The 25,126-nt window shown below is 39.0% G+C and overlaps 1 protein-coding gene across 1 annotated transcript in view; it reads right to left on the bottom strand.

Moving 5' to 3' along the window:
* LOC101169846 (ephrin type-B receptor 1) overlaps positions 1 to 25,126 on the bottom strand; it is a 95,843-nt gene that overhangs the window by 37,073 nt on the left and 33,644 nt on the right. The window contains exons 6-9 of the mRNA XM_011474166.3: positions 19,486 to 19,641; positions 12,097 to 12,359; positions 10,042 to 10,117; positions 8,858 to 8,982 (exon numbers count right to left, since the gene is read on the bottom strand). Coding sequence (XP_011472468.1) covers positions 8,858 to 8,982; positions 10,042 to 10,117; positions 12,097 to 12,359; positions 19,486 to 19,641 — 620 coding nt within the window. The remainder of the gene's footprint in view (positions 1 to 8,857; positions 8,983 to 10,041; positions 10,118 to 12,096; positions 12,360 to 19,485; positions 19,642 to 25,126) is intronic.

A 25,126-nucleotide genomic window follows, 5' to 3' on the forward strand; every position in this document is an offset into this window, starting at 1 on the left:
ATTGATGGAGGAAGGGAAGGTGACTAAACTGACGGGGAAAGAGGGGGTAACAGCTGTCTGGAGAGAATGGCCTGTCCCCTCTCTTTAGGCTTATTAAACTGCTCCCAGGTGACATTTTCAATCGAAACTAAGTGCTAAAATTAGTCCTTCTGTCCTATTCATATTTGAAATCTTCATAAATTCCCATATCAGGTGATATCAAAGTGAAATGGCATAAAGTCCCATTTGTTTTTGCAGAGTAAGTTTGAAGGAAAGGCTGGAGAGTAGGAACTCTGACCAATTTACCTAGAAGAACGGTCGATATCCTGCGTGTTCAGGATGTTTTTCCAGAAAAAAGAGAAGTGTGGGGTGATACATACAAGTGGAGCGACACACATCTTGTGCAGACATTGTTATCTGAACAAGATCAGCAACTGCAAAGTGGTGACAGTGTGGCAGACAGCACAGAATAGGGGTTTGTATGGTTCTGGTGGTGAGGAAGATGAAGAGGACAATGTCAGTGCAGAGGACCATGTGGTGGAAGTTAAAAGAGGAAGAGAGCTGTATGCCTTTTATGTGAAGGTAACTCCAAGGACCCAGATGATTTCCATGAAGACACTTTGTTTATATACAGTGTCTTGTGCTTACCTAAGTTGAAATACCAACGTATCCTGACACCAGTTACACCACAAGGGCTCCTCAACCCACAAGAACTCAGAACTATTTTTTTCTTAAAAATAAAATTGTGTATTTTACCACAAGCCAAATGAATCAATTTCTGATATTTTTTTCTGTAACACTGATGGGTGCTAATGGGTTAAGTATCTATGATAAAGTTAACCAACAGAAAGTAGCTATACTGAATAGAAAGCCACAGCAACTTGCAACAAACAAATGCTTAAAAGCACCTAAACCTGTGGCATTTATTAAAGGGTTGAAAAATTGTGGACAATCAGGAGGTTCTTCCAGATGACCGGACAGCTAAAGTGATTGGAGAGTGGGGGGAAGAGAGTGGGGGGAAGGCACTTGGTATATCACCTGGAAGGAGGGATGCAAATAAGGATGGTGGAACAAAGAAGTCGAGGAGTGTGTTAAGTTTACACTTAAAATCCAAACTTCAGTCAAACATTGATGTGGTTCCATAGCTGGTGCCGTCAAGCCCCAAATTCCATTTTTTAATTATTGTCATTTGTTAACACAAATGTAGGATGTTCCGTTGCGCTTTGGAAAACACTAAACATCTGAAATGTTGGACATTTTCTGGATCAGTTTCTTCCAGAAGAGCAGTGAAGTTTTGGCAATTCTGACTTTTGTGGACTAAACGTGGCACTTTCTCTCTCTTGCTCCTAAGGTTTTTACAACAAATACTTTACATGACTCAAGTGAATGTGCGAGCTATTGTCCAAGATGGTCCTTGATGCAGAGTCCTCAGAGAGATGGGAGGTAATGGGTTTCCAAGTTTAGCTTGCTATCACATACATTAGACACTTAAATTACTCAGATTCCTTAAATTGCTTGCTAACACGCATAAAAGAAGACATTTAAAGATCCCTGACAACCTTGCTTTGAAAAGACCCTTTATTCAGATGGGATTTTTTTGTACTCTTCTGTATGTAAAATATTCGGTTGGAAAAACTTTTCTAGCAGTTTTCGCAAGGAAGACATCGTTTTCTATTTATGGTGATGACAAACAGATTGTGTATGAGTTCTAAAGCCAAAAATGCACTTCTCTAATTGGACACTTAATAAGCTGTGGGGGAGCTCCTTGAATGACATTTACTGAATGAAAATACTGTCTATGATGAAGATGTTAATGACCTCTTCACTGCCATAGAAAACAGACACCAGATCTGCATAATGAGATCATTGAAGTACATTTTATTGTGGGAGTGGGTTATGAGAGGACCTGGTTTGAATATATTAAAAAGGTTATTTAGGTAATCTCATTAAAATTGCACTTTTGAAAGACGTTAAGGTTAGTTTTGCATTGGTAATGCATTTACCAGCAAACAAAACTAATTAAAGATAACCACTCCACATTTTTCATTAAAATTTTAAAGCATTTTACTTATTAATCAAACAGAGAAAGAGCAAGCTGAGTGCAATATATTACTTGTACTAATTATTCAATACTGAACAGTTTGGCATCTAAAAGGTTTACACATGAAATTAATAAGATTAAAAGTGAGAATAACCTAAACAAATCTGTTAACTTAAAAGTACACAAAGATCAACTGAAGTTGTCCAGTTAAATGTTTTATCCCCCAAAAAACAGAAGTATTAATTACTTTTGGTGGTGCAGAGGAAGAGAGGTCATCCTCTGATTAAAAGATTGCAAGTTCGGCTCCCATCCTGCCTGCCCATGCGTCAAAGTGTCCGAAGTGTAAGACCCCATCACTCTTGGTGGTTAGAGGTTGGCGCCTGTGTTAAGCAGCCATAAGTGTGTGAATACGTGTGTGAATGGGTGAATCATAATGTATGAGACCTCCTGACTGTATCTGACAGAAAATCCCTTACAGGTGCTTTGATTTTTGTATTGAATCTGTCTGCGTTGAATTTCTTTGTGCATTTGTTGGCTATACATCCGAAAAACACATGGTCCTATGGTACATCTGGAGGATATACCTGCAAGCACTTTATTTTCAACTGGCAGAATTAGAAAAGTTCAATATGCAATCATAGTTTCTCACCATCAACCCTTTCTTTGGTACAGCAGCAGAAGTCTTTCATGAGACAGGTAAATGGAAGCTCTTGATAATGCCGAGGTCAGACATTGTCCATTCAGGCAGTTTGTTCAATGAACCCCATGTCATATTGTGTCCTGGTTTTTTAGAGATAAAGGACCTGTCCATTTCAAGGCAGCAGGAAGTTCTCATTAAATGAGTTAGACGGCTTCACAGAGCTTTGAAGAGCTCTCTTTCTCTCTGGAGGGAAAGCTGATGCTTTAGTCCTCTTATCTTAAAAGACACAGTTTTTCTTTTGAAGATGACATAATATCTTGGTAGTATTAATTAAATGTCAGTGACATGGGGTCAAAACACCACTGGGATACAGCACAATATAACTCTTGTCAAGTCTATTTATCGAGAGGGGAGTTGAACAATTTCACATCTGATTTTCCTGAAAAGCTTTCGTCCTTTCCTTTTTTTGTGATAAAAATAGAGTAGCTGGATGACTCGGCTCTGATGGGAGTCTGTGACACTCGGGTGTGTAGTTTGGCTGGAATGTCCCACAGCTCTCCTCCCACTATTTCTTTTCCCACTCTGCAGACAAATAATCTCCCAACTCCATGTGATTTATGGCAACCATGTGGGTGCACAGGCAGTAGGACCGCCTGAGAGCAGCATCTCAGAAAAGATTGCCTCTCCCCTCCGTCATAACAGATACTTTAACAGGGGGGAAAAAAGGAGATTCAAGTTTCTTGTTCTGAGATCTGCTGACCAAACAATGAAGAAGAACTGATTCAAGCGGTTTGATCAAAATACAAGATGACTTCAAGTCATTTGAGTTTGACTGAATTCAGTTTCAGATGGGCCAATTTACATATTAGTTAACCAGCAGCTTTTTGTACATATGTGAGAGAATTCAACATAAATAAAAATGAAAATATGCCAACATATCGAGAGAGAAAAAAACAGATTGTTTGGGACAAATGACAGCAGAGATGCATGCAAATATCACTCTGTTGGCACGAAGTCTTGTCAAATAAAAAAGTTTAGACTGCAGAGCAAGTAGTCACAAAGTTCTGAAAAAATTTGATGGTTAAAAAAACCCACAAAATTCAGACTCAAAACATGCATTCTATTCTGGGTTTTACAATATTATAAATATGTTTTTATAATAAATATAAGCTCAAAGCAGTTATGATTGGATTTCTGTGAGCGATTAATTTTTAAAATTAAACACTCATGCATTGCATTAACTTGATCAAAAACAGAAAAGCAGCAAGTTAACATTAAATTGTGTAATAGAAATGAAAAAAAAGAAGAAAACGGCTGCACGCTGGCGCAGTGGTTAGCGCTCTTGCCTCACAGCAAGAACGCCCCTGGTTCAAGTCCCGGCTGGGGGAGATGGAAAACACGACATCAATAGGGACCTTTCTGTGTGGAGTTTGCATGTTCTCCCCGTGTATGTGTGGGTTCTCTCCAGGATCTCCAGCTTCCTCCCACCGTCCAAAAACATGCTTCATAGGTTAATTGGTTACTCTAAATTGTCCATAGGTGAGAGTGAATGGGTGTGTGATTGTGGACATTCTACCCTGCGACAGACTGGCAACCTGTCCAGGGCATCCCTTGCCTTTGCCCACAAGTGGCCGGGATAGACTCCGGCATCCCCGTGACCCCAAAAGGGACTACACAGAATAGAAAATGAATGAAAAAATGAAAACTTCTTAAAGAAAAAAAGGTCTCCCTTAGAATCCAGCAAAAAAAAAAAAAGTATCTACACACAACTCACAGTAACATAACTTGAATGTTATCTCAATAGTATGTTAGAAAAATAAAAATGGTGACATTAAATTAAGCTCCCCCCCCCCCCCTCATGGCTCAAAATTGTTTTGTATTTGGTGATAAAAACCAGAATAAAAAATATAAATCATTTTTATTTCTCTGTAATTTTTCTATGCTGAAACCTCTGAAAGTTCCATTCATGTGGCAACTCCTGCAATGAAATAAAGGCCCACTTCTCTAATGGATTGTGGGAAATGTAATGGTTGCTTCACTCTACACTTTTTAGGACTTTAACAGTGCACAACGCATTTAGGGAGAAAAAAAATTGTGATTTGCTCACACATTTATTAAGTTACATGTTCTGATACCTGGGGAAAAAACACTGCAGCACCTCTGATAAGTAGAAGACATCCAGAAGTAGAAGACATCTTAGAGGGGGCGTCACCCTCCTTAAAGTGCTGACAAAATAGGGTGGACCCTCTTGAAAAACTGCACAAGGTTATATTTTCAAAGGTCAACAAGAAAAGGTTTAGTTTCCAGCCTTTTTTTAATATTGGCAAGATTTTTTCCAGAATCTTCAGCAACGGGCTTTAATGCCCTTTGTTCTAACGCTGTGACATTCAAACTTCTGCAAACAATGAGATAACATTTCTAGTGGGACAAATTACCAGTCGGAACAGAAACCATAACCCATACAGGTGCATTCATCTGAAGGAGGGCTTGGGGTAGTCCACAGAAATAGGAGATGTAGTCCACATATCTAAAGTCAGTTTGGATGCTTTCCAGATGCCTCCCAGAAGAGATTATCTGTGAATGTACACTAGCTAAAAAACTCTGGATGGACCTGGAGGCATGCTGCAGGGATTACATATCAAATGTGGTTTTCGAACGCCTCGGGATCCCCTACAGCCGAGCTTGCAGATGATGACAACAGAGTGACTTTTGGATAAACGTGGAATGGCCTTGGGCAAAAAGCGGAAAAAAAACTGGATCGACAAAGAAAGAGGACACTTCCTGTGGGAAGGACGAAGCAAACTTCCATAGAGTTTGGTTGAAGGGAGTTTCATAAAGCATGAATTCTGTACACTGTAAGATCTGTACCTGACAGGAAATAAAGTTACAAAGAAAGCGAGAAAAACCCGGTGGCCAAAAACATGCTATCTGTGCTGAAGTGATGAAAGAAAAGGGACCGTCCATCATAAATAAAGGAATCTATATATTTCCAAGGGCCGGAGCTGTCTTTTACCTTGAAAAGCACTGAGGTCCACAGAGACATAAAATTCCCTTCCAACACTGAGTCGAGGATATGATTTTTGAAGATGATCTACCTCAGCAAACAGAAGAGTGATATCAGAGGCTACAGAATGCAAATATCCCTACCTGTGAAATGTGGGCAGACTCCAAATAATACTTAAAGCGGTGTTTCTTAATTAAGTACAGTAAAAAGATTTGGTTGGAAAATGATCATTTACTAGTGATTGTTGCCAGACAGAATCATGACATTTAATACTGGGCTGAAGAGTGATTACCAGTTTGGTCCCCATCCTTTTCCTTTGTTTGGTAATGTTTAAAAGCTTGTATGTATTGGGATTCAGATATAGCAAGCAAATTCTGTTCTGCAAAGAATTAAAAGGCCTATGTCATGGATCAAAATACGGCTTTGGCATATTTTTTTTAAAGAAATGAACATTATAATGCACTTAAAAGCAAAAAAAAATTTGATTTTGCACGATAAAGAGGGTATTGCTTTATATGTAACAAAAGGAGATGAAAACACAACCCACAGTATGGATAGAAAGGAGTTGAGTTTTAAGAAAGTTGAAAAAGTGTCTGATCAGCAAACAAGGTGCAGCCAGGTCATTAACCCTTGTGCTATCTTAGATGACCCCACCCTCACATTGACGTGTTCTCCTTACCATGACAAAGGTGGATAAAGGTGGAAAGATTTCATGTAATCCATGGACACCATTGAAGATCACAAATTATTGAAGAAAAAAGGTTCACCCCACTGTCTAGTGGGGTCTATATGACCCAACTTCCAATGTTAAAGTGCCTAGGATAGCACAAGGGTTAAGATCCTAAATGACTGTCAGGACACCAAAGGATTAGCCTGCATTCTTTGATTTTACATTTTGGGCCATACCACTGCAAAAAAAAAGCTGACATTCCCTATGAACATCTCCAGGGGGTTTGGTAGAGTCAAGTTGTCATAAACTGTTGTGTATGACAAATCATGACAAAATTGCAAATCCCATCAACCTAGTGAGACCCAAAAAGTGTGACAACACCTGATAAAGTTAAACCTGTCCATACTGGGTGCAACAGAAACAGTAACAGCTAAATCATAGCAAACTTCAACAAGAACATGACTGAAACAAAAAACACAATTGAATCCTTACACATATGGGGTTCAAAAAACAAATTTTTTGCACAACTGGAATCCCTTTAACACAAAGTCCAACATTTTTTGTCAATTCCTACTCATTCAAACTGAATTAGCCTGACTTTTCTTAACTGCACTCTTCTCAGAATGAGTAGACCCTGATTTATTTTCTTTGTGTCACTCTGGATAGAAGTAACTGCTAAATGACTTAATTGAGAAATCTGCTTCTTGTCCGAATACGGCCAGTGATATCTCCTCCCCCCTATCAGAAGCAAAGCCTTTTCTGCTCCTGGGAAAACTTTGAAACTTTATAGTACTGAAGTACAGTGATCCCTCGCTATAACGCGGTTTACTTTTCACGGTTTTGCTACTTCACGGATTTGCATTGTGCATTGTGTTCTGCATTCTGATTGGCTAAAAAGTCACTCCGCTTCTTCTCTATCTGTGCGTCAATAAGGTTGCATTTTAATATGTACACGTACATAAAGAAACTTGCCAAATTTACATTACGTACGTGCAAATTCTCTTGCAATTTCAAGTTTCTCTAAAACACATTAAAAAAAAGAGTGACAACAATTGCCTATCACTATGTTCTTCTCCCGAACAAACACAGCTGCACCGCGGGCTTCAAAAGGAGAAAACACTGCAGAGCAGAGTCAGGACGCAGCGGCTCAGTCTGAAGAGCAGTGAAATACATCTGAGTCACTATTTGTCCGACTGTACTTTGTATTTTTTTCATAATCATTTTAAATTTTCTCCCGTATAATCCAATTACTCGGGTCGTGGTGGGCGGTGCTAATCTCCGCAATTTGAAGTCTTCTGTTCACATTGATGATTCAAATTATTATTTGACAGTAAAGTACAGAAGTTATTTGTTGAAAAAAACGTTTCTAAAGGACTTTGATTTGTGAAACAAATGCTTGAGCCTGTAAAATGGTTTGTTCTTTCTTTTCAATGTATAATAGAGTATTTAATTGTTTAATAATAGTTAAAAAAAAATAAAGGTTTCTACTTCACGGATTTTGCCTATCACGGGTTCTTTCTGTTATGCATTTCTTATCCTGAAGTAAAATTGTTTTTCTTGTTTACTGTTTTGTGTCTGTGGTTTTAATGTCACTTGCACTTTGCACAAGTTACATTTTGCACTTAAATAAGTTTGGTCGGTTGATCTGGTCACTCATGTGCTCCTCAGATCAAGTAAGTGGGTTGTGTGAGTGGATGTTTGAACTTGTGGGTTCATATACACTAAAGACTTTGGTTATTCTTAAGGTGTTAAAACTTGTGACAGAAGTTTGAAATAAGTTCAATGAGAATAGACAATAAAAAAGAAAACTGTGGTTTTATGTCAATATTTTTGTTTTTGTCTGCATAAAAAAATCTGGATCTTGATTTCATTCCCAGCATTGGTTCAATGAAGCTCTGAAACATCAAGCTACTTCATCATCATAGTTTATAATGACTCTTTGAACAAACATCTGTTAGTTCAGCTGCTAACGAGCCAATCCTCATTTTTCTTGAATGAACAGAGACCGTCCATCTCGGCAAGACCCCATCACGCCTACAGGCTCCATAATATATGCAGCTAGGATCGATCTTGACCTATCAGAAGACAATACTGAAAAAGATGATACATCAACAAACACAGCTCACCAGTGAAAAAAAAAAATAATTAAACGGTTATACTAGTTATTAATCAATGAAACAAGCTGGTATGTTTGCTATCCTTATTTAATTATGATAACAAATCTAGAAGCCAGAGAACACACTGCTAATGCTTCTGAGCAGCCAGTATGAAGTCAAGAGAAATAATTAAAATTGATAAAGAATACTTTAAAGAGACAACAAACACAGTTGTGCTGTCAACATTGTGAGTAGTGCTGTGTAAAATGGACGTAATTAAAACATTTTTCATGTCACTAAGCACAGGAACAAAGAAGGCTTGGGTTTTGCTCAACATCCTTCCCATTTTGAACAGGCGAAAGGGGACCATTCATATAAATCCAGCTTTCACCAAAAGCAACCAATGGCGTCCATCGTCTCTCTTTACCTTGTCGTAGTATCGAACTTCATAGTCCAGGATAATCCCGTTGGGCTGTTCCGGCGCCGGCCAAGACAACGAGAAGCTGCGACTCGTTGAGCTTACTTGGTGCATAATGGGAACCACAGAAGGAGCTGTCAAAAAACACACACACACACAAGGACACACAATCAATTAGGATGTTAAAAAGCTCACTAGGATGCTTAAGCATCATAAATATGGAAACACGGTCTGAAATCTTGGCGTATTGTCAAAATGTATTTGCAAGCAAAGGGGAAAAATGTGTCTTCCTTTCAAGGTTCATAAAAAAAAATTACATCACTGATGGGGCAACAAGAGTTATATGTGTGATGCATTTTTTATCCATAATTATAGAGATTGGAGGTTGTGGGATGTATCTCATAGGCTTTGAAACCAGGATTGTTTTATGAGTTCATTTTCATCACATTTTCAAATGGATAACACTTTGAAAGAGTCAAATGAAGACAAACGGGAATCAGGACAACACATCCTGTCACTGTATTTCAACTGAGTTTTGAAACGAATTGATATGCTTGATGGCACATTAATTTAACGGATCTTCTGCTTGAAACTATTACATTTTCAGTTGACAGCAAAGTCACTCAGAAGTTATGTTTATGTTCAGCGGTAAACATAATCTGACAGCTGAAGTTAGCCACCTGTACACCTCACACCTCCACAGCTTATATTTACACACAAGCACCCTGAAAATGAAGAGGTTTTTTGGTTGATTTAATTAAAAAAAGGGTTCACAACATCACCCTGAAAGCAGCAGGGTGACACTTTTGTTAAAGCAGATGAGGTGAATGAGGTGCAAATTTGTCTTGGGGGTGAAAATATCACCTGTGTCTGTCTCCATTAAGTATTGATGGAGCAATAACTCTGTTACTTTGTGGTCTTGGAGTAATAAAGTTGATGAGGGACGGAGGCAAAGGAGATACAGCAGAAAAAGAGGGAGAAGATGTGAAAAAAGAACAAAAGAGGATGAAAGCAGTGGGTGTGGGGGGAGTGGCTAAGTAGGGGCAGAGAGAAGACAAGCTTGTAACATGTTTTATGAATTAAAAGGCTGTAGCTCAATTTCCACTATCTCTGTAGCCCACCCTCCCACATATAATTCACTGCCATGTGCTCACATATACTCACAGGGAGCAGCCTTTGCAAACCAAACTCACCAGCTTGATTGGTTGTTATGTTGATTGACAGCTGCTGGGCAGGGTAAGGGCTCTTGTTGGACACTCCGTTGACCGCCTGTGGGTAGAGAATTGCAGTTGTCAGTTCTTCTACATTATAGACTAAAAAATGTACCGTTTTAATGAGCTCATTTTGTGCTGTGCCGATTCACACCTCTAAAATTCTCCTTTAACTCTTGCCTTGTTTTTAAAGCTTGCCGGGCTTGCAGAGGTAGTCATTATGCATAAGTGTAACATGGTACAGCAGATAGGGGAAAACAAATAAGCCTGTGGATTGCATAAAGCTACTAGAAGTGGTGGAAAACAGCATTTTTTATCCTACCTTATATAACTTGTCACCCACAAAAGGAAACAATTCTGCAGTTTTTCTATTAGGTTCAAGACAAAACTTTTACTTTTGTTAAACTCTACATGGATTATGTACAGTTTGAATAGGCTAAAGAAAATTATCTAGGAAGAAAATCTCAGTTACATCTCCATGAATAACTGTTTGAATAACTTTGACTATTCAAATCATTTTCAGCTAAAGATTACAGAGAAACATGACTCTCGCCTAATGTCTTTAAAAAGCCCAATGGATGGTCAGACGCACCAACCCAAGGTCCGGATCTGATGATCTTGCATCATTTTAAAAACCTCTTAATCAGCTCCAACTAAGTTAACAAAGCAGGCAATTATGCAAATTCATTACTAACACCAAATTAATGTAATGGTGACCTACTGGTAGTCATAGTCATGCTTAATTTAGCTGTTTTTTCCCCTTGTGTAATGGTAAAATCAAAGCATTAACAGATTAGCTCAAAACGTAACGTTAGAATAAGAAACTGAAGCTTTAATTTTTTCTTTACCATCATAGGAGCCTACCATTGTGTCTATAACACACTCCGATTAAAATCATGTTTTTGTTTTTAACATGTTCTTATGGTATTTTCCTCATGATGGCGGACATATATGAGAAAAATTAAGCTTAAAATTGCATTGCTGAGTACATTGTATCCAAATTCTTGTGAATCAGGAGCAGATGAAAAAAATATAATTTGAAACGGTTTGTGGCTATGACGTAGAAGCTATAATGGATAGGCCACAAACTTCCTGCAATGCTCCATTCTGACTGATCCACATGAAGACAACTGGATTCATGTATGTCCTTGTCTTTGAGTTTGAGCTGGTCTCTGGCTCTAAACTGTATGGCTGAATGGCTGCAATATTGCTCGTCATTTGTTTCTGCACCGTAATGTTAGCTCAGGATTGTAACAGGAAAGAGCATAAACAGAGGGATAATGGGAAATGGAGGTGGGCTAACTCCACACCAACAGTCCCGCCCACAACAAAGAAGCAAATTTCTGTCAGTATACTGTTGCTACGTCCTTGTTTGTGTGCTTTTAGGTTTTGGTTAAAAACGGCCAAATATTAATTAAAAGACCACTGGGAATGCTTTTACAATGGATCCGAGTGGGACTTTAAATCAGGACAAAGAACTTAACCGATACTAAGAATGTAGATACAAATTCCCTTTATTGTATTTCAAAATAGTTGAGCTGAATTCAAGGTGTGCTGCTATTCAGTTGATGGCAGGATGTGGGTTTACCATCATGCCGCCTTTATCCGTTCAGAGTGACCTTGTGAGATAAATTCACCAACTGCATATTTTGCATAAAAGCAAGCGTGTCAGCAGCCATCTCTGCCGCCTCAAACTTTGTGCATAATAGTGAAATTCTGAGAACTATTTGCATTTAAAGCAAAAGCCGACAGCATCAGGGCTGGCTGGAAAGTGGGCTAAACTATATTGTTTTATATTATTAACAAGTGCAAAAGGAAATCGATTGCTCTTTAAAAAATGTCCTTTCCCTGCTGACAAAATTTTTTAGAGAAATAAACGTTTCCTAACAAAACATTTGGTGGAACATAAACAGAACCAGGCTGGAACAAATTTCAAAACCATCTATGTACCATTTAAGTTTGGAGTGTGTAATTTTTTTAATTTAAAGATTACTGTTAACAACACAGCAGATTTTCTAATTCTGGGCACAAACAAACCTGGATTTCGAAGGTGTATGACATGTGAGCTCGCAGCTTGCTGATTTCCACTCTTGTTCCCTTCAAGCCCTGCTTTCCTGGAACAAACACGACGTTGTCGTCACATGGCTGGCATGTTCGACGCTCGCTGCTGTGGCACCGCCGGCATATCACGTTATAAGACAAGTCATCTCGGTGTCCGATCTCTCGGGGTGGATGCCACTCCAGCCGCACCGATGTCTGGTTCACCACAGAGACCAGATTGCGAGGAGCTGAGGGGACGCCTGAGAGGGGACAATGAGAACGATTCAAAGGAAATCAGAATCAATTTTCATTTCCACTGTCTGAGTCCTGAAGCTGAGGAACAGAACACATCAATCATGTTCTAAACTGACAAGTCTCTTCAAATTATAGCTAAACAGAAGATTTTATAAAATTCAAGAGGTAAGCACTCAAAAAGTTTTGTTTGTTAGTTGAGTCTTGGTAACACCTTTTATATGGGTCTTATTAGAGAATGTTTGTGTGTTTAAAGTTTCATCCACATAATGGAGTTTTTTCTGGTGAGTCACAAAAAAATATGCATTTCTTTGAAAACATTTCACAAATAGTAGTACTGTTTTCTGCACAGATACTGCCTGTGGTTGCAGGCAGCCCAAATGTTCATGTTTCTACCAGTTGACAGTTGGTGGGAAGAGCTTACATTGATATACAGTTTCCTTTCCTCTGGATATCATTGTATTTTGACCAAATAATTAATTTTTTTGCCCTATGTACCCAAAGGTAAAATTAATTATAAATGTTCTACAGAGTGGTCTAAAGTGGGTCCTGGCAGGTCTGGTTCAAATGGGCAGAAGACGAAAGAAATATATTTGGTTTACCTTCAAATCACACTGTTGAAAACCAACCGAACCCCCTGCACTGGAATTGTCTTATAATGACCAGAAAGAAAATTACTACAGAAGACAAAAAACAGCTAGTCTCTATTCTGCAGTCTTTAGACCACTGGACAGCCCAATGTCTGCATTCACACTGTAGGGAACTGCACCAGTGTTCACTCCCCTATGAACCAAAATTCAAGTTTTTAGGTAGACCAGACATCGTTTCATCGACTAATCAAGACAGATTATGGTTTCACTTACCAAACAAAGCAAACAATTACAGAGTGCCAGCTGAACTGTTAAGCACTTGAGAATGGTAGACAGATTCTTCATGTTCAGCTGCTGATTCTATTTTGTCTTTGACTAAGCATTTATTAAATTATACGATGATGATAACCAATTTTAATGCTTTACTTTAAAAGATTTTAAGAAGCTTTACTTTTCTACTATATAATTCTAGGGAAAACTTTACTGTTATTTTATATGTAATTTTTTTTATTTTATTAGAGAGGAAACATGCTTTTAATCTGATTTAATGCACTAAAGCTGTTAAAAAAAATTGGATTTTGTTTGGTTGCGATTATTTGTAAGGTTACATTTCCATTGTACATGCTAGCTGAATAGCTTTTAAACCAGTGCTGCGACAGTAATCTGTTTTTTTAATTGAATTTTCTATCCTTGCAAATAAAATCTCAAAAGGTTAAAGATAGTTTTTATGATGTAAATCAGGGAAATCCTAAGTAAGCAGATACTTGTGTTAACATGTGACATTTCTGGAGTTTTACAGTTAAATCAGCCATTTGAAGACTTTTTACTGTTCGTGCAAAGCCACCGAGTCCAATCCATTATTGGAAACTTGCCTGTGAGCCAACACTAACAGTCAGAAAGTGACCCAACAGCTCTCTGCATGTGTCTCTTTGCAGCTCTCAGCTTCTCTGTTGCCGGCTCCCTCGTTTTTCACTCTGTGTCAAAGTGAGACTTCACATCCCAACCCCCGTTTTCACAAGGTTAAGCCTGCTGGGCGCTATTCTCCTTGACTCTTCAAACACATCACAGAGAGTGTGACGCTCGCGTAACCAGAGCTGCTCAGATAAAACGGATGTTCAACCTTGGCATATGCTAAATCACAGAATAAGAAGAAATGACTGTGATGACCCTGTGGAATATGGATGAGCGTGTAATCCTCAACAGCAACACTGCAGAATCAAAGCTCTAACAGCGGGGAGCTTGAAATATAAGAGGCATCCTCTTATGAGCATTGATGCTCCACGAGAATACACCTCTGGTTGTTTATTTAGTTATTTACACGTGGACCGATGCACAGCGTTTTCATCTGTCCATACAGCTGTCGCCTTTGGGATCCACACACCTCCAGACATAAGCATTCAATTCAATCGTTTGATCAGTGTAACATCTCCACTCCAGCCATCTGACTGGAAGTAGAATGTCCACCCTGGAACTGGGAGACTGTGGGATCAAATCCACAGATAGATCAAAGACCAAAAGACCAAACCCAAAAGTGGGGCTGGGTGCTTCTCTGCTTGACAATCATCTTTAAGGGGTTGGGCCAAACCACCTTGGAGTGTGGACATGTGGCATTTCACCACACTCTATTGTTTGACTTAATCTGTTCAAAAGAAGCTCTTAGTCTGGGTTGCTTGATACGTTCTTAAAAAAGCATGACGTTCAGTCGAGTCCTTACTCTGTTGAGGAATCTTGGGAGTTGTTTATTGGACTTGGAGAAGACAACCAACAATGTCCTGACGAATTTCTTTAAGAGGGTCCTATTGGAGTTTAGGATACAGGCCCCACTAATGGGGGCCATGCCATCCCTGCAGAGCAGCCTCTTGAAGCAGCTCTGAGTGAGACTTGTTTCCAGTTAGGGCGGAAATCCATCAAGTCTAGCCTTTGTCACTGATTCTGCTTTTAGGCTGCGTGTAAAGAGGTTGTGATGAGAACCAGTGCTCCCAAATCTTAGGCCACAATTTTAGCCAAAAAAATGTGCACTGCCTCCCTGTTTGAGGCATTTTTTTTTTACAGTTTTCAGGGTGTTTTGTTCATTTGCAAGACAAAGATGGAGCATCACACTAGCCATGAAAACAAAATAGCAGCTGCAGTGGTGTGGACTTTGAAACAGTCTGAGTAGCTGTGTGAATTTTCTCATTCAATCTGCACTCTTAGCCCAAAGCAAAGAAAAAAAAGCAGCAGAACAAAAAAATCTTCCTTCACAGGGTGGCTGGGATCCCTTAGGGTCCAAAGCTCAGTTACCTGGGAGGTCCTTCGGCCTTGTGCTATCTTAGATGACCCCACCCTTACATTGATGTGTTCTCCCTACCATGACAAAGGTGGATAAATTCAATTCAATTCAATTCAATTCAATTTTATTTGTATAGCCCAAAATCACAACAACAGTCGTCTCGATGGGCTTCGAAGTAAAACATGAAATCAAAAGGATCATGAATACAAAGAGTTAAAATAGGAAAATACTAAAATGAACTAACAAACTGACTAAGCTATACTGGCATCCTTGCCCTTAGACCCCCCTTCGCGGTAAGGAAAAACTCCCAAAAAACCGGATTCCGGAAAAAACGAAGAAACCTCAGGGGTGCCCACATGAAGGAGGGATCCTCCCCCAGGACGGACAGGCGATTTACCAGAAATCTTAGAGAAGAATTAACTTATCTAAATCTACCACTACATATATAAAAGTCCAGCAGACGAGCTTCATCCAGCCGTGGTTGTGGGGACGGTCAAAGGCGCGAGTCGAGCCGGAGACAGGAACCACAGCCAGGTGTAGGAGCAGGAGCAGAGGCGAGGTACTCGGTCAGGTACAGAGCAGAGACGAGCCAGAGATGAGCCAGAGGCAGGATCCACAGCCAGGTGTAGGAGCAGGAGCAAAGGCGAGGTAAACGGTCAGGAACTGGAGCACGGATGAGCCAACTGGAGTCTGGAAGCACTCCCACTCCCCAGGAGGGGAGAGGAAAAGAGGGACAATACATGAATCGCACTGCACCAAACAGAGGCATGGAGAACTAAATGATAAATTATGATCAAGAATAGAGGAGAGGAAGGGTAGAAGTAAAAAAAGGAAAGAGGACAGAACCCCAGTGCACCATAGTTACCCCAGCTTCAACTTCTAGCAGCCTTTTAAAAGAAATAGTTATTATTAAGTTTAATTTAAACAAATTAACATTAAGTTAAATAATCTCTGAATACTAACTAGTCTGACAATAAGCCTGTCCAAAGAGGAATGTTTTAAGTCTAACTTTGAATGTAGAAACTGAATCGGCCTCTCTTACATGAGCTGGGAGTTTATTCCATAAGACAGGGGCTTGGTGACTAAACGCTCTACCTCCAACCGTACTTTTACTAATTCTAGGAACCACAAGCAGTCCTGCATTTTGCGAGCGAAGTGTTCTCATTGGATGGTAAGGGACTATGAGGTCCTTAATATAGGACGGGGCCATTCCATGTAAGGCCTTATAGGTTAACAGGAGGATCTTGATTGAACTTGATTCTGGAATCAACTGGGAGCCAATGGAGCGAAACTAACACAGGAGTGATGTGATCTCTTCTGCTAGTTCCAGCTAACAATCAAGCTGCTGCGTTCTGAACAAGCTGGAGACTTCTTAAGGAACTCTTAGGACACGCTGCTAACAAGGAGTTACAGTAATCCAGCCTCGACGTAACAAATGCATGGATGAGTTTTTCAGCATCACTCTTAGAAAGTATATTTCTGATCTTAGCAATATTCCGCAGGTGAAAAAAGGCAGTTCTGCACGCCTGAGATATGTGAGCCTTAAATGATAAATCCTGGTCAAGTAAAACCCCAAGGTTTCTAACTGTGGAATTGGGGGCTATACTTATGCCATCCAGGGAGACTATCTGAGCAGACAGAGCATCTCTGAGGTTTTTAGGACCAAGTATAATGACCTCAGTTTTTTCTGGGTTCAAGAGGAGGTAATTAATTGTCATCCAGGTCTTGATGTCACTGATGCAGGCGTTCAGTTTCTCTATCTGGTCATTCTGGTCAGGTTTCATGGATAAATACAACTGCGTATCGTCGGCATAACAATGAAAATTGATGCTGTGTTTCCTGATTATGTTTCCTAGGGATAGCATATAAAGCGTAAACAGGATCGGTCCCAAGGCTGAGCCCTGTGGGACTCCATAGTTGACACTATGGAGGTGGAAAGGTGGAAAGATTTCATGTAATCCACGGACACCAGTGAAGATCACAAATCATTGAAGAAAAAAGGTTCAGAGTACTGTCTAGTGGGTCTAGATGACCCAACTCCCAATGTTAACGTGCCTAGGATAGCACAAGGGTTACAGTTGCTCAGTTGCTATCCCGCCACATAAGGAGAAGCAAGTATGGATCGTTTGGACAAAAACCCAACTGAAGATCCTACTGGTGAGGTTGGTAAAACTCTTTCTTTAAAAAGAAAAAAATCAATCTCTCTGTTTAAAAAGATTGATCTCAGTTTCAATACTTCTGCATTGGAGGACTCCAATTTACCTTGTTTTTGCCCATGAATTGGAAGTCCAAAAGTATTTGTCGAGTGCTGTGTAGGCTGAGGGGGTTGACACCTGACACCATTCCACTGTGATAAATGATTTTATTTTTCTCAATTTCAGCCTCATTTTTGAAACGTGTCTGCTGGTGATGAGAGGTTTTTCTATGAGCCTTCCCTGAGGTAATTCACTGACCCCATCAACAAAATGTGCAGCACTCAGGCTTTACACAACTCTGACATTTCCACTTCCTGTTTCAAATACTTCCAGAAAAATTCCTGATCTGATTCTTTGGAAGTCAACAAAATACAAAACATCAAAATATCTGCTTCTGTTATGAAGACACAAAAAAGTGAAAAGTACAGTTAAGCTGAAAGTAAAATAATTCATTTTAATTGTTTTTTTTTAAAGCCAACTCTAAGTCGGAATTGTTTCCACTCAAGGTTGGACTCCACCGGCTGACTATTTCACTTTTTCTGCTTTTAGACTGAGTGTAAAGTGGTTCAGTCAATATATAAATAAAGTTGGGGGAGTTTCACTTGTGTGTCTCTTTTCATGCTTTTTTACATGTGATACTCAGTAGGAGTCTCTGCTAATAAACTTTCATTTAAAAATCCTTTTTTTTTTACGTGGAACAGGTAAAAACAGACAGGAACAGGTCAGGTGTATTAAAAGGCACCGGACCATACTGTCAATTACTGGATTCATAGACTGCCCCTTTAAGCTGTTTGTAGCTCTGATTACACAAAGCAACAGCTTTACAGGGTCAGCCTGTGATCCAATTGACTGTTTGCAACTACTTGTTAAAGACCAACTCCAATAAAAAATTGTTTTGGGTGTTTTTAACGTATTCTTGTGGCAATTTCCTTACGATGGACCACATTAAGCTTAAAATTGCATTTCTGAGTATTTCTTCATTCAAATGCCGGTGGAAAAAGCTTGCAATTATGGCATAGAATCTACTTGGGGTTGTGAAGGGCTGTAAGCTAGTAAGAGCATTTTGCCTAAAAACGGCATAATCATCATTAAAAGAACACTGTGAACACTTTTAAAACAGATCAAAAGATGATCAATGTGACTTTAAATGGTAATCACAGTTCCATTTACCTATGCTCACACACACATTCACACATGGCAGCTCTGCTGCCTAACACTGGCGTCAACCTGTAACCACCAGGAACAAAGTGGAGTTCAGTGTTTTGACCAAGGACACTTCGGCGCATGGGTGGGCGAGGTGGGAACTAAAGCTTTGATCTTCTGATCAGAGGTTGACTGCTCTACTTCTGCACCACGACTGAAAGTCAGAGTCAGAATCACCCAGACAAGAAAAGAATATTAAGTCTTTCCATGGGAAAGAATGGGAACACATATTGCAGTCCTTTCCAAGGGAAGTAGATGTAGATTGCAAATGAAAATGCGTAAAACACACTGGCACCCAGATCATTAAGACTAAAACTAATGGAACAGATGTTTCTATAATATCAGTGTAAAACATAAAATAGATGTTTTCCTGCATTCAGGTCACATGAACCTGCACGCGCACACATGTTCTAACATCGGTGCACCAGCCAGCAGAGCACACAAATGTAGAGTCCAAAATGATTCATGTCTCAACCTACTTACACAGTGTCTCGGTGGAACACGGAGGCTGCGTTCTTGCCTCACTCTGTGCTCCATCTTGCATAGCAACATGCCGTCTTCAACACACGAAACACATCTTTGCTTCAACAGAGAGCCGGTGGAGCGTGGCAGCATTATTACTTACTGCTCCCCAAATCCCCTAACAAGGATGGGGAAGTCACAGAACTCGGAGTGAGGCTCATAAATTTATGTGCCGTATGATAAATCAGAGCAGATGCCGGCTTCTCTTGTAATTATGAAATATTAGACATTCGGAAATGTCTGCCTCTGATGTGGTGTAATCTGTCAGGCAGGAGTGGTCTTGTACCGCTCAGGTCCGGCCGTGTACTGAACATATGCTTTTGTGTGTCAAACAGAAAAGGAAAGGCTGACTCACTGGTACACATGTCCTCTGGTTTCTCCGTGTCTCCCCGATAATATCCATTCCGACAGCCACAGAGGGTGGCAGCTTCGATGGTGGAGCGACTGTTGAATGGACACTGCTGGCATAATCCCGCCCCTTGGGACGACTTAAAGGTGCCCTGAGGACAAGCTGTGATGAGACCAAAGGAAAGATTTAGAAATCTTTAGAACTTTTCCTCCAAATGAGCTTTTTATCATTTTGCTGTTCGTCTTGATAAGAAGACATTTGGTGGTGTTTGTTTTAGAAAAGCAACATGACAGCAGAGTTACTGTTGGTGCTTTAAGGTTGAGCACAGAGGGGGATTTTCTGTCTTCTTCTGACAAGGTACACAAGCACATTCTGTGTATGACAAAAAAATCTGCAATCTTCAGAGCTCTTTCAACTAGGGTCTCTATTTTTCATTATTCCTAAACAGAGGGCAACTTTTTAGCTGAAAAGAAATGATCCCTTTACATGCATGAATTTAAAGTCCTGTCCATGTGTTCCTTCCTGACAGGCTTGTTTGGTTACTAGAGTGACGTGTCCTGCCCTTTTGTGAAAGGTTGACACAATTATAATTAATTAAAGTTAAAAATAGAGAAACTGCTCCTTCTCTTAGTCCAATCAGAGTCTGTGATGCATACTGTCTTTGAAAGGATGTTGGTTTTCGGTTGTACACCAGATTTTCCTAAAATTCAACACACTGTTACAATCACGACAGCTACACAAAATAAACACAGTAAAGGAAGATTAATAAAATGGAGAACCAGGAGTCAGCAGAGAAACTGAAGCAACAGACAAGTCTAAACACATATACTGCACAAACTGAATCTTAAGACAGCAAACATGTTTTTATCCAAGAAAAATTGTCTTATTTTTTGTCTTGCAAGAAAAATAAGCTTACAAGAAAGTTTTTTAATAGCAAAATTATCTTGGTTTGAGAAAACATGTCTTAGTGACAAGTATTTTATTCTTAAAATGGGAATTTTTAAAAACATTGCCTGACACATAAGAACAAATATTTATAAAAAAGTTGTTTATACAAACTCCAGCACAGTATGACCTAAACCAGTGGAACTGCCACTGTACAAAACATTCAACCGAAATTAAAAATAAAAACATTGAATCCGGGTTTTCTTAAATTGTTCATTATAAAATAAAATAAAAATAAAAAACAAACACAGTGAGAAATCTTGTATAAGACTGCTCACATTCTTGGCCTTGCGTTTATTTGATTGAAAAAGGAAGCAAAAATTATAATAATAAAGTGTCATTTTAGCTTTTGCTTCTGTGTGACAGAAAGCCAGCTATCATAATTAGTAATCAAATGTTTCCTGTGCTGAAGTGAATAATGAAGGAAGAATTATAGCTTATTTTCCTTGCATCCTTGCAAACATAACCTATTCCTGCCAAAGCTGTCACTTGATTTTACACCAAAAACAACTTCTCAAAGCATTTTCTGCTTGGATCTCTCTGCTTCAAGAAGTTCAAATATTCTAAAGAGCATCCTAAAATAGAACATGAAAAACATTTTGTATTATATATATATATATATATATATATATATATATAAAAAACGCCCCTCTCACCCTCCGCAGGTGGTTTCTCCTCCAAGCTCGGGTCCTCTACAGGAGGCCTGGGAGCTTGAGGGTCTTACGCAGTATCTTAGCTGTTCCTAGCACTGCGCTTTTCTGGACTGATAGGTCTGAGGTCTTTCCAGGTATCTGTTGTAGCCACTCCTCCAGCTTGGGGGTTACTGCCCCGAGTGCTCCAATTACCACTGGCACCACTGTCACCTTCACTTTCCAGGCTTTCTCCAGTTCTTCTCTGAGTCCCTGGTATTTCTCCAGTTTCTCATGTTCATTTGGAATGAATATATATATATATATATATATATATATATATATATATATATATATATATATATATATATATATATATATATATATATATATATATATATATATATATATAATATAGAGGAAAAACCAAACCCTTTCTAAGATCCCAAATAATTCCTATTTTTTTCATTCTTAGACAGAAGTTTTCACATTTTCTCTGTTAGGTGAGAAGAGGAACAAATACAACAGAGAAGAAAAATGGAAACTAATAAAATGACAATTAGATTGATGTGGCAAGTAAACAAATACATAAATATGTGTTTTGTTTATCAGTTTTAATCATCTTATGCAATTTGTTTTTTCTTTCCCTGTTTGAGATGACTGTTTATCTTGATAAAATGTCAGAGAACGATCAATATGCAAATGCTGCATAGATTTATGGGTGAGGTGTGTAGGGAATCACAGAGCAGGCTTTTAATGAGGTCCAAGTTAAGAACATGGAAAGACAGATTGAAGATTGTCAGAGTTGCAACAGCACAACTATAAAGAAATGTAAAAAAAGGTTAAAAGAAAAAAGAAACTGTTGTTTTTCTTTGTTTGGCTGATATTTTTGTACTAACACAATTTGTAACAGAGGAACATGTTCTCTTCCCCTGGGTTATCCATAACCCAGAGCTTTATGAAAGCCCACTCACATGAAAGTTGAAATATACCTCAGATTAGATCTCAGGATTTCATCAAGCTTGTGCGTGAACAGTTTTATAACTGACTGACTGACTCCAGAAAAATAAAAAAATCTGTCTCTGTAAAAAAGTCCACTAAAGCACATGAGCTTCCTTTCAGAGCCTTCTTGTGCATAACAGTGTGTCCTCTATAGAACGGAAAAAAAATAGATGCAAGCTGCATGCAGATTGCATATATGGTAGGATCACATGTCTGCAAAGGCACAGGTTAACCAGGTCACAATTAACTTTCTTAAATAATCTTGTTCCTTATGTACAGCAATGATTAGGTTTCCACACCTTGTTCACATAAATTATGCAGCATTTAAGCTATCATACTCTATCATCTAAGCTGACCTCCCAGAAAAAGACACAAACAGAAAATCATGTACAACTGGAACTATTTCTTGTATGGCCAAAAAACAAACAAACTTTTAAACGAACATTTAAATCAAAAATAGGAGAAAAAAAAGACTTAGATGGAATAAAGCTTAATGATTCCATTATATTCGCTTTTTCATTGAACACATGCTCGTATAAAAAGCGAGATTAAGATTAATAAAGAATCTCCCTGGAAAACAGCTTTCCACTCTGTGATTTGCCATTACTCAGGTTTAGGACCCTTTAATAAGATAAATGCATCTGTGGTCTTGATATGTTGTTGCTAGCATTTTATCATGATGTCAATGATGCTTCCATAAAGTTCCAGTGGTGTGACATATGTTCCTGTCAGTTAACTTTAATGGAAGGTAACCACTTTGATTTTGTTTCATTTTCTTTTTATAGCCCACACTTTTTCATTGAAAGCAAATCGAAAACATTAATCATGACTTTAATGCGCGGGTAAATTTCAATTGGAAAAAATAAAAGCATAAAATAAATACTCAGAGGATGCCCTCTGGAAACCCTACTTTCTTTCTAACATATAGAAAAAAAGGAAGGTTTTTCTGATCTTTTCACTTGCTTAAATTCTGGAAGACTGGTTAAAAGGCACTTAAACTGGAAAGCTTTAAACTGATCCCAACTATTGAAAAATATCTGAAATATTAGACATTAATGAAGACAATATTTTGGGTTAGCTTAAAAAACTCCTAGTATAATAGTTGTTTTGCTCAATCCATTTTCCAATCTTTCATGTTTGTTAAGCTTCATCATTTATAAAAGTCTACCTGCCCTCTCTACAGGATAGTCAGAAGCCCCGTGCACGTTCCTTTCCTCCTGTCTTCAATAGGCCGATAGACATCTGGCTTGTCAAGGTCATTTATTCAACAATCTTGCTCATACACATGGGGCGTGTCACCATGGCAACATGTCTTGCTCACCTATCCTCATTACTTATCTCTCGATGCCTCCCTTTGGTCCCTGTGTTTGCACGTTTATGGATTCCAAACTAGAAAACAGTCATTTGGTACAATATGTAAGTACCGTTTGCGGGTTTTGCACTTACTTGTAATAGAGTGACCTGTTAGTTTGCTGTTCTAAAAGAAGCGTGGCGCCACACATTCAGTAGGTGGTAGCCAACCAAAGTTGGCAAACATTCTGTTTATGCAATAATTAAAAACCTACTGGTTTAAAATGGATTGTTGGGCTTCTAACATGAAAAAGAGCATGCATCAAATTTGAAGTCCAGTGCACTGGAAAAAGGGTGAGATTTTTCTTTTTTTTTTCAAAAACACACTTTATCTTTTGCTCTTTTAAGCGTACCCACAAAGACAGAGAGAAAGAGTCAGACAGTGCCAAACACACACACACACACACACACACAATGGATCCCGCTCTGATCATGAGCCAGTTTAGCCGTATGGTTTGTGCAATATGGTGATTTGGTGAAAAACAAACACCATTTTCGTGGCTTGACACTCTCAAACCTTCACACAAACACACAAAAAGAGACCATCTGTCCCAGTAGTGAAGTCCAGCTTCCTGCCAAGTTGTTATCAGTTGATTGGGGAAAAAGGACGCAAAAAACAGATTGAGGAGAAAACTGCAAGATATGATCTGTCATACTATGCTTGAAACTGCAAGTAATGGTAAAAGCAAACGTGTTTACGCAGTCATCGCAGAAGCAGTCAACACGTCAGATTAGTTTGTCTTTGATTTAGGTCTTTAGATGGTAAGCATATCCCGCTGAGCGTCACTTTTGATGGAAGCAAAGCTAACATGCACAATGAGTCTTTTAAAATAACATAGTGGGATACCTGAAAATTGAAAGAAGTGCAGGCAGGTGTCTACTTAAAAAAAAAAACTTTCATTGTCTTCCCTCTGCTGTGTTTGACTTACAGTCCAACATTTATCATGGTTCACAGGACTGGATCATCACAATTCTCTTTCCTGGGAACCATTTTTGCATGCAATAAGAGCCGGGCATTCTTAATATGTGATTGTAGACTTCAATGCCCCTTAAACACTTTAAAATCATCATTCATTCATTCATTTTCTATGCCGTTTTTCCCTTTCGGGGTCACGGGGCTGCCGGAGCCTATCCCGGCCACTTGTGGGCGAAGGCAGGGGACAACCTGGACAGTCTGTTGCAGGGTAGAATGTCCACAATCACACATCCATTCACTCTCACAGTCATACCTATAGTCAATTTATAGTTGCCAATCAACCTATGAAGCATGTTTTTGGATGGTGGGAGGAAGCCGGAGATCACGGAGAGAACCCACGCATACACAGGGAGAACATGCAAACTCCACACAGAAAGGTCCCCCACTGATGGGCTGTGAGGCAAGAGCGCTAACCACTGCGCCACCGTGCAGCCGAGACTTTAAAATAGTTTTAGGAAACAGAAAAACGTGCATGGTAGAACAGAAGCTTTTTTTTAAACAAACCTTAAATAAATATTAACTAAGAGTCATGTTGTTATCAAGTTTATTATGGTTTTAAACTTCGATAATTTACTATTCATACACAAACAAAGTTTCTACTTGTGTCCTCTTAATGGAAAAGTCACCTCACCAAACAATTTTTTGTAGACCACAATTCCAAAACCACAATTAAATACTCTTTTGTTCACTAAATAAATTTTGAAACACAAATCTATCAACATTAAAATGTGATAACAATGACTAG

This window comes from Oryzias latipes, chromosome 4 (genome assembly GCF_002234675.1).
Source record: "Oryzias latipes chromosome 4, ASM223467v1".
Lineage (NCBI taxonomy): Eukaryota > Metazoa > Chordata > Actinopteri > Beloniformes > Adrianichthyidae > Oryzias > Oryzias latipes.